At 36.1% G+C, this 9,819-nt stretch overlaps 2 protein-coding genes and 1 pseudogene across 2 annotated transcripts; 2 read left to right on the top strand and 1 right to left on the bottom strand.

Moving 5' to 3' along the window:
- Positions 1 to 250: 250 nt before the first annotated feature.
- On the top strand, positions 251 to 1,270 carry LOC120161109. Its single transcript, XM_039171385.1, has one exon. It carries the CDS (start codon positions 251 to 253, stop codon positions 1,268 to 1,270), a length of 1,020 nt encoding a protein of 339 aa, XP_039027316.1.
- Positions 1,271 to 3,107: 1,837 nt separating this feature from the next.
- LOC120161335 (galacturonosyltransferase 8-like) lies at positions 3,108 to 5,580 on the top strand. The gene is made up of 3 exons (XM_039171610.1): positions 3,108 to 3,417; positions 3,581 to 4,828; positions 5,114 to 5,580. Exons 1-3 carry the CDS (start codon positions 3,244 to 3,246, stop codon positions 5,387 to 5,389), a joined length of 1,698 nt encoding a protein of 565 aa, XP_039027541.1. The 5' UTR covers positions 3,108 to 3,243; the 3' UTR covers positions 5,390 to 5,580.
- Positions 5,581 to 7,631: 2,051 nt separating this feature from the next.
- LOC120161336 lies at positions 7,632 to 9,612 on the bottom strand (annotated as a pseudogene).
- Positions 9,613 to 9,819: the final 207 nt, after the last annotated feature.

Genomic DNA, 9,819 nt, shown 5'->3' on the forward strand with positions numbered 1-9,819 from the left:
TTAGACATGAGAAAAAAATCAAGATGGTTGGTGATTATAGACATGAAAAAAGTTTCCGAAGTAGCTTTTGTTTCTTCTCAATCATACTTAAAATCTCTCTCTCTCTTCCCTTTATTCACGCCACTCTCACCCCCCCGGTTTCATTCACTTGTTTTTTTTTCCTTTTGCCACTTGCTTAACCAGATCAAACAAAACAAACCCAGAATTCTTTGTGTGTGTGTTCTTTTGCTATCTAATTTTCATAAAAAAAATGTATGTGTTTCCTTTAGCTTCAACCACTGTTGTGAAGAATAAAACCCAGTTTTCAAGCCTTTTGCTTTCTAACTTTATGCTCTTCTGCTCTTACATTGTTTATAATCCTCTCTACTTCTCTTATTTCATCTTCTTCTCTCCTTATCTTTTCAAGGTTTTCTCTTTTCTTTCACCACTCTTTGCCACCACTTCCCTTTCGGTTCTTGCGTTTTTCACAGTATTAAGGTCCGAAGTGTTCGACGATGGAGGTGATGGCTTACCATGCTTGGAAGAGCTTGAAGCGTACAAGATCATGTTTGAAACGTCAACCATCGGTTTGGATATGGAAGAAGCCACTGTTGATTGCTTACAAGCTGTTGAAGAAGCTTTGGTTCACCACCCTGAAACATTGACGAGTAGTTATTTCGACGAAGAATCGGCGGAGATTTCACGTCCGGTAACTGTTCAGGTAAATGCTGTAGTGAAGACCTTTGAAGAGTTTTTGCAAGAAAAAGATGGGTTCGAAAATTTATCGTCTGAAAAGGGAGAAAAAGATGAGGAATCAAAGGCAACGGTGAGTTCCCAACGAGTGAAGGCTGCTGCCGATGTCGATAATGACATTAACAAGGAAACAACAGGATTAACTTATGGGAATTTGGGATCAATGAGGAAAGAAAAGGAGTGGAAAAGGACATTGGCATGCAAGCTTTTCGAGGAGAGATACAACGCGACGGCTGCAGTGGCGGATGGTGTTGTTGAAGGGATGGATTTACTATGGGAAACATATGAAAGCAGTGATTCTACTAAGTCGAAGCTGAAGAAAGGAAAGAAGGGTGGCAATGGCATCGAAGACGAAGACGACGAGGACTACGACTACGAGGAAGAGTTGGATGGTCACTTGTGCTGTTTACAGGCTCTCAAGTTGTCGACTGGGAAGATGAATTTTGGAATGAGGCCCCACTTCGTTAAGATCTCCAAAGCCCTCAAAGGGTTTGGGTGGTTGCACCATGTTAAGCATGCTAAGAAAGGCTACCACTGAATTCTTACATTTTACTTTTTATTTCTTTTAATATTTTATGTTTGATGACATGTACTCTTTCCAAAATCACAAGTAAATATATATGCTTTTTGAATTCACATGAAAAATTACATACTTCCTCCTCTTACTCAGGGTGTAAAATTGATTTTATTAAAAAAAATTAATTTTAAGTTATTCAAATCAAATTAATTTTAAATTCAATTTATGAAGTTCAAAAAATAAAAAAATTTAGTTGAGTAATTTGACATTTTGTGAAGTTCAATTAATATACACTTTCCCTTCAGATTTTTAAAGGCAGTTCTCATGGGCCTTAGTCCAATCACCATTCATAATGTCATGTGTGCCAAAATGCACCCATTTGTTTCTTCAGTTGATAGTCCACCACCTAAAACACCATGCTTCACTTTGACATAATTAAAGTTGAGTATTCGATTGAAACGAATTAAGTCGGGTTAAAAATTTTTGAGTTAGTAAATTTGATGAGTTTATAACTCAAAAATTCGAATCAAGTTTATGAAATTCAAGTCGAGTCGAGTTGTTCAAGTTTATATTTAAATTCAATTATAAATATTTATCATATTATACTATTAATTGATTCCAATTTAAACACCCAACTATAACCATATATGATATAAATATATTTTTTTCATATTTTTTCTTATACGATATAGATATATAATGTGTATTTGATAGATTTGATTCAAACTTGAAATTTAATCCTCTAAATAATAAAAAAAAATTGAGTTATCCAAGTTATTTCAATCTTATTTTATTAATCAAACTTTATTTGAAATTTTTTCGATGTAAGTCGAGTTTATAAAATTAAGATCGAGTTAAATCAAATAGAATTTTTTAATGTCGAATCGAGTTAAAAGATTTGATTTTTTCCAAATGATTTTGCTATCAAATGATTTATTATATCCAGTGTAAATAACTTAGTTTGGTTGGTTCAGGGAGTTGAATAGCAAATTGGTGTGGTTTCCTTTATTTATAATCCACTTGAGTTACAAAACATATATGTCCAAATGTTTGGAAGACGTTGGATTTGTCATTTATGAGAGTTTCTTTGTCTCTAAGATTTCCAACTCTTTCCGTTAATTACGCTCATTCACAACTATCCTAATCAAATCTACTTCATGTTATCTTCCTTATTATAAAATCTTTTTATTGAATTAATGGTATAACTAATCTAAGGATTAGTATTTTATATTAATAATGAAACATATTGTATCAGATATAATTTATTAATATCTTTTATTTTATTTAAGATTTAGGGTTATAGATTTTAACTTTAAGTTTCGTTTTAATTTTTTTATCCATTCTAAATATATTAAACATCATTTAAATAAATATATTTGTGGGTCTTAAATTTATCACATATTAAATAATATTTTTCAATTAAAATAAATACATGATTATTGAATTTAATTTTTTTATTAATATGATGTGATTATAAGATAATATATGTTAATTTTTTTTAACTTATTGATAATGCATACACTTTACAAATACAATTAATCAAATTCAAATCATTTTTAAAATTATATTTACTTCTATAATAAAAGTCACTTAATAAATTTTAGTAGATTTAAAGTCAAATTCTTGAATAATGTTATTATCCTTTTATAAAGAAATAAAATATTTGTTTATTTAATTCCATTTGCAAGGCCACGATTATATAAAAACAAAATGAGAGCGTTCACACAGGATCCTGGTTGCCGGCAAATTCCAAGTAGCACGAAGCTAGCCTTAGCTCATCACCGACTAAAACGAAATCACAGCCGTTGATATCTCGAAACCCATACTCTTATCATAATCTCTGTATCAGCGGAAAGTGTAAGATCCCAAACTTAGAGCCCAAAACCAACACAAACAAACATCAGTGAGTGAAGAGAGTGCGGTTTTGTTTTGGCCAGCTTCTTTCCATTTCCTTTTTTCTTGATTGTTTGATGCGCCGGTGATTGATCGGAAAGATGGCAAATCCCCGTACAGCAAGAAGCGACGGCCGCGGAGGGCCACTGTTCGGAGGTTTTGGATCTACACTTAGATTATTGGCTTCTGCAATTGCGGTTGCAGTCTGTTTCTTCTTTGTTCTATCTTTCTTCTTCACTTCCCACTCTCACTCTCCTCATCTTCAAACCAACTTTGTAAGTTCTAACTAACTTTCTCCTTATTTTTAACTGAAAATTAACTCAACTCTCCTTCGGCTCATTTTGTTCGTTAAAGCATTAATTAAAGAAGGAAAGTATAAGAGATATGAAAATTGTCAGGATGACTGATGGAACGGTGTCGTTTCCTTTGTGTTTCCAGGGTTTCCCCACTGGTTCCTTTGGAATTGGATCCACGAGGAGGTCCGTTTTGGCGCTTAAATCGGATCCGCTCAAGCCCCGACTGGATCAGATCCAGAAGCAAGCCGACGACCATCGCTCCCTTGTCCTTGCCTACGCCTCTTACGCTCGTAAATTAAAGCTTGAAAACTCAAAGCTCGTTAGGGTTTTCGCCGATCTATCACGAAACTACTCGGATCTCATTAACAAACCATCTTATCGGGCTCTTTTCGAGGCCGATTCACTCTCCATTGATGAGTCGGTGCTACGACAATTTGAGAAAGAAGTCAAAGAGAGGATTAAAGCCACCCGCCAAATGATCTCGGAAGCAAAGGAATCTTTTGATAACCAACTCAAGATCCAGAAATTGAAAGATACGATATTTGCTGTCAACGAGCAGCTGACAAAAGCGAAAAAGCAGGGCGCATTTTCCAGCCTCATTGCTGCCAAATCAATTCCTAAAAGCTTACATTGTTTGGCGATGATATTGATGGAGGAACGGATCTCTCATCCAGAGAAATATGCAGATGAAGGGAAGCCTATTCCTCCTGAATTTGAGGACCCTAAGCTATATCATTATGCCATTTTTTCTGATAATGTACTTGCAGCATCGGTGGTGGTGAATTCAGCCACGAAGAATGCGAAAGAGCCATGGAAACATGTTTTCCATGTGGTGACCGATAAGATGAATCTTGGAGCAATGCAGGTTATGTTTAAATTGAAAGATTACAATGGAGCACATATCGAAGTTAAGGCAGTTGAGGATTACAAGTTTTTGAATTCATCTTATGTCCCAGTGTTAAGACAGTTAGAATCCGCAAACTTGCAGAAGTTTTATTTTGAGAACACGCTTGAGAATGCCACTAAAGATACAACCAACATGAAGTTCAGGAACCCCAAGTATTTGTCTATTTTGAATCACTTGAGGTTTTATCTACCTGAGATGTACCCCACATTGCATAGGATCTTGTTTTTGGATGATGATATTGTTGTGCAAAAGGATTTGACAGGGTTGTGGAAGATCGATATGGATGGGAAAGTGAATGGGGCGGTGGAGACTTGCTTTGGGTCTTTCCATAGATATGCACAGTACATGAATTTCTCGCATCCTTTGATTAAGCAGAAGTTTAATCCCAAGGCTTGTGCTTGGGCTTATGGGATGAATTTCTTTGATTTGGATGCTTGGAGGAGGGAAAAATGTACAGAAGAATATCATTACTGGCAGAATCTGGTAAGCTTTACTTACCACTCTTTGGTAGTTCGATCGATTTATTATGCCATGCTTGTGCTATTTTTGGTGATTGATTTATGCCATTGTTGGATGATGCAACTTTTTTCATATTCTAGCTTGTAGCTTGATTGTCCTGTTTCAAAGCTTAAAGCATATGAAATGAGAATGAAACTGTGGAAATGCCTGCAGTAGTTGTTCTTTAGGTTGTTGTTGAATGACGTTGTACTTTATGGCTGCCTGTTGAAATTGGGATACAGATAATTGATGTATACCTGGATTTTGCAGAACGAGAACCGGACCCTGTGGAAATTGGGAACGTTGCCTCCCGGTTTGATCACATTTTACTCGACAACGAAACCCCTACACAAGTCTTGGCATGTACTTGGACTGGGCTACAATCCAAGCATTAGCATGGATGAGATCAGCAACGCCGCTGTAGTGCACTTCAATGGGAACATGAAGCCATGGCTTGATATTGCCATGAACCAGTTCAAGCCTCTTTGGACCAAGTATGTTGACTATGATTTGGAGTTCGTGCAGGCATGCAATTTCGGTGTCTAAATAAAACGTCATCGTTGACACTGGTAATATGGCATCAAATCTAGTTTTACAGCAAGAATTTCATCTCACCATCTGCATTTTCTTACACGTTAAAATCAAGTGTCCGTATTCTGCGTGGAAGAAAACTAGCATCTATTCTTAGTGTAGCATACTTTATATTAATTTCAGAATTTCATGGTTTAACCGTTCTTTAAATTTAAATTATCCTGCAATGATCAAAGAGTTTTGTTTGTTGTTATCAAAAGCTTTATTTGATTCGGAAGTTGAACCAAAATCAATGGCGTTATTCTGCAACACTGGGAAAACTGAATACATGTTTGGTGTTTCATTCTAACCAGAGACGGTTCTTATATAGTTCTTCAAAATTAAAATCTACTTTTTTTTAATAATTAGAAAATTTAGTATATTATTATAGTTAGATTCTCAATATGAATGAATTTAAAATTGGATGAATATTTAAATTAAATAAAATGGTATTTAATATTAAGATAATGAAAATTTCATATTCTATAAGTTGATTCGCTATAAAATAATTTTATTTATATTTCGCATTTTAAATATTTGCCTAGCATGCGTGTACCTTAGTACATGGCACAAATGTTACGTACATGGATGTGTATGTAGACATACTATTTGATTGTAGTGATTTATATCTGTAAGATAAACTTGATCATGCTGCTGTTAAATTTTCGGTTTAATATTTAGTTTTGTATCCAAATCAATTTAAAAGGGAAATGGATTCCTTTTTTCGATAATACTGAAACAACAAGATTATGATATGGGATCTACGTTCCTAGCAACTAAGTCAACCATCTCAGGTGGAGGATCACGATAAGGGATTGGCCTCTCGCCGTTGCAGCTAGCTTATCCGCGACCTTATTAGCCTCTCGGTGAGTAAACAATATCCTCGTCTCCCAATCTCTAAGACGTAACTCATGTATCAGTGCGATAACACACAAAAAAGTCGGTTTCCACCACCACCTTCCTAACACCCATGTTCCATGCAAGCAACAAAGTGTCGTGTATGGCCCATAGTTCAGCGTTCGAGGTTGTACGAATGCCTATGCTTCCTGAAAAACCTCAAATCCAATTATCTTACGCCTCTCTCACCACACAAAAATCAAATGACATAATTATCATTAAGATATTGATTTTGAAAATAGGTTTTGAGTTTCTTTTTCTACTTTAAATGATACTGATTAATTCAAGAAATCAAGTTGTAAATTTTATCATAGAGGTACAGTATAAAAGAAATTTTCTTTTTATATTAAAAAGCCAAAGTTTAGAGCTCCATTTGTATATTTAGGATTCACAAAATAATTGCAAGAAAAGAAAAATTCTATTATGGATCATTTCCACCGTATCATTTATGGTTACTATTAATTAAAGTTTATCTATAACATCATTTTTTTCATATCATATGTATAATAATATCTTATTTTTCAAATTATCTTCTTCCCTTAAATGTCAAAATTAAAAAAAAAATCAAGGTTTATTTATATTCCCATCATATACCCCTTCACCCAAAATCCACATAATTGCACCACCAAGTTAATCCGATTCTCCAATCAATTTTTTGAACACCTAACGAATTGCAGCAGCTATTTGATCTATTTCTCCAATCAATTTTCTGAATGCCTTCACTGAAGAGAGGTAAAGTATCATGGCAGTAGCTGTTTACCTTTCTTTTGAACTCATTCCTATCTTAAGAACTGCAAGAATCGATCTCCCCCGCTCTTGGACATAATTTTCTTCCTGCTGGTATACTTGAAAGCTTCAACTAAGTTTTAATATTTTAAGTTATATTAGAGAGTAGTTTAAAGGACTGACTATGAATTTTTTCAAGCTTAGCGAAGTAGCAATCACTTTTGCATAAAACTATTTGCTAAATAGAAACCGAAAACAAATATTAACAAGGACCATAGATGATCGCTACTTCGTTAACAAGCTTGAAAAAAGTCATAGTAAGTCCTTTAAATTATTTTTTAATGTAACTTAAAATATTAATAGGGATCATAGATGACGTAGTGGTAAGGATCCGTGAAATAATTTATCCTTTCGTACAAAAAAAATATTTGGAAGTCTTTCTAACTAATTAGACGCGTATTTTCTTAAATTATTCATATTACTTTTATTATCATTTCACTTACTGCCGTCACTAGACGAGAAATTTATTGATAAAGATATTGCAGCTTTGGCAATTAAAATATAAGATTAGAGCATAGGTTCACATGTCCAAGACACTGACATAAAAAGCTAAATCTCTAGTACTTATTTAAAGTCCCTCATAAAGTTCCGAACGAAGGCGAGGGCTTAGCACAACTTCAAGAGGATTCAACTTGGGTAAGGCAAGCCCCAAGCCTTCTTCCATGTCCACTGCCATCCCATCAATTGTCCTAATCTCAAATCCCTGAATCAATTTAGCCGCTGTCAAGTGAACCACTTGCAGTCGAAACGTGATTCCAGGGCACGATCTTCTACCGGAGCTAAACGGCATGTACTCGAAATTCTAACCCCTAACATCCAAATGAGTATGTGTTGTCATAAACCTCTCTGGCTGGAACATATTGGCGTTTTCCCACACCCGTGGGTCTCGATGTAGTTTCCAAAGGTTGACGATTAACCGAGTCCCTTTCGAGACATCGTAGCCAGCGATGCGACAGTCTTGTGTGGCCTCACGGATTCCAGTAATGGGACCTGGTGGGTATAAGCGTAGGGTTTCCTTGACAATGGCTTGTAGGTATTTGAGGTTCTTAATGTCTGATTCCTCCACCCACCTTTCGGTTCCAACTTGGCGGTCGAGTTCTTCTTGAGCAGCTTTTAGAACGTTTGGGTGATTGAGTAGTAGAGAAAGTGCCCATGTGATCGTCACTGATGTGCTTTCTCCTCCGGTCAGTGTAAGAATCTGCACACAACATTAGAGATTCATTGCCAAAAAAATAATTACTTTAATTTTTATTTTTCTAAGCAATGTGACGCCCAATATTTTTTTTGGAACCAAATGTTTCATGATTAGATGAAAACTATTAGTTGATTAACAATTAACACTTGTTGATGTTGTGACAATTCTTACTTATCCAAAGTGATGATGTAGTATGTTTTACGTGTCTAAGATAATGACATGATAAATATTACGCCTATAAAATGATGACGTGAAACATAGCACATCATTACTTTGAACATACATGACTTACAACATAATCGATAATCATTTATCGCTAGTCAACTAATGATTTTTATCTAATCAGGAATATTTTATCTGAAATTAATTTTTACCATTGTTGTTGCTTTCACAATGGTATCGCGGGTATGCCCTGAAATTACAGTTTCCTCTGGCAGGTGAGTTAACATGACGTCCATGAAGTCACTTTCACAGGTACCTTGGTTTTCTCTTCTTTTCTTGAGATGCTCCTCCAGCCAAACACTGATTATCAACTTCTTTGGCTGTTCGCTTCATGGAACATATATGACCTTGAATATCCATGCATTCGAGGTACGGCAGAGCATCCGCCAACACGAAAATGCCGAATAGATAAATCGCTTGCTTTATAGCTTTCTCGTACCGCCGCGGCTCGCTGTTTACTTCGGCGTAAGTGCTGCCGGAGAATCGCTTTCCGACGAGCATCCTAAGGTTTATGTTGAACGTGAACTGTTCCAACGCCTCGCTGATTGTCACTTTGGCGCAATTCCCAGCACCACTTCGTGAAAGGCCGTACAAGTCTTTGATATAGTAGTCCATCTCGGAGAAACGTATGTGCTTTATCTTCTCCAAACGGTGGCTCGAGAGAAGCTCAATGGTGACCATCTTTCGGATATTACGCCAATATTCTCCGTATGGGGCGAGTGCAAAGATGGAGTTGTTGTAGCCCATATGCCGCCCGCCTGCGATGCTGGCTCGAGTGGCCAGTGTTCTGTCATTGGTGGGGAAGCAGTCTTTGGCGATTTCCCACTACTTACCACCAAAACTCGGTGGGTTCCGAGTTCCGAGTTTGAGTGAGAAGAGTGGGCCGTATTTGTCCGCCATTGTTGCTAGCTTCTTGCAGACTGTTTCTTTCCCACTTAGGAGATGGAGGTGGCCAATGAGCGGCAATGATACAGATGGTTCGGGAATACGATTTTTCATGGGAGTTTTTGGTGTAATTTTCGAGAAAATAAATAGAAACATCAACAAGGATGCAATTGATTGGAGAAAAGTGTAAAGATCCATGGTGATTGTGGGTGGTATTGCTATTCAAGTTTTATGTTATGTTTCCGACTAGCTATTTATAGCAAGCGACCTGGAACAAAAATCTTCTATGTACCCCACCATTATGTTTCTGACAGGTGGATTAATGACTTATGGGTAAATGAACAGAACTTTGTGGTATTATTTGTTTCATTTATTTCCTATCTCAACACCAGTGAATTCCAACGAAAACCAATGGATTTAA

The sequence above is a fragment of the Hibiscus syriacus genome, unplaced genomic scaffold (assembly GCF_006381635.1).
Source record: "Hibiscus syriacus cultivar Baekdansim isolate YM2019G1 unplaced genomic scaffold, ASM638163v2 tig00111398_pilon, whole genome shotgun sequence".
Taxonomy (NCBI): Eukaryota; Viridiplantae; Streptophyta; class Magnoliopsida; order Malvales; family Malvaceae; genus Hibiscus; species Hibiscus syriacus.

Bases quoted from the DNA above. Each gene is read 5' to 3' on its own strand.
- LOC120161109 (XM_039171385.1), top strand. From the start codon at position 251: ATGTATGTGTTTCCTTTAGCTTCAACCACTGTTGTGAAGAATAAAACC.
- LOC120161335 (XM_039171610.1), top strand. From the start codon at position 3,244: ATGGCAAATCCCCGTACAGCAAGAAGCGACGGCCGCGGAGGGCCACTG. The intron at 3,418-3,580 runs GTAAGTTCTAAC...TTGTGTTTCCAG, and splicing joins CTCATCTTCAAACCAACTTT to GGTTTCCCCACTGGTTCCTT. The intron at 4,829-5,113 runs GTAAGCTTTACT...TGGATTTTGCAG, and splicing joins ATCATTACTGGCAGAATCTG to AACGAGAACCGGACCCTGTG.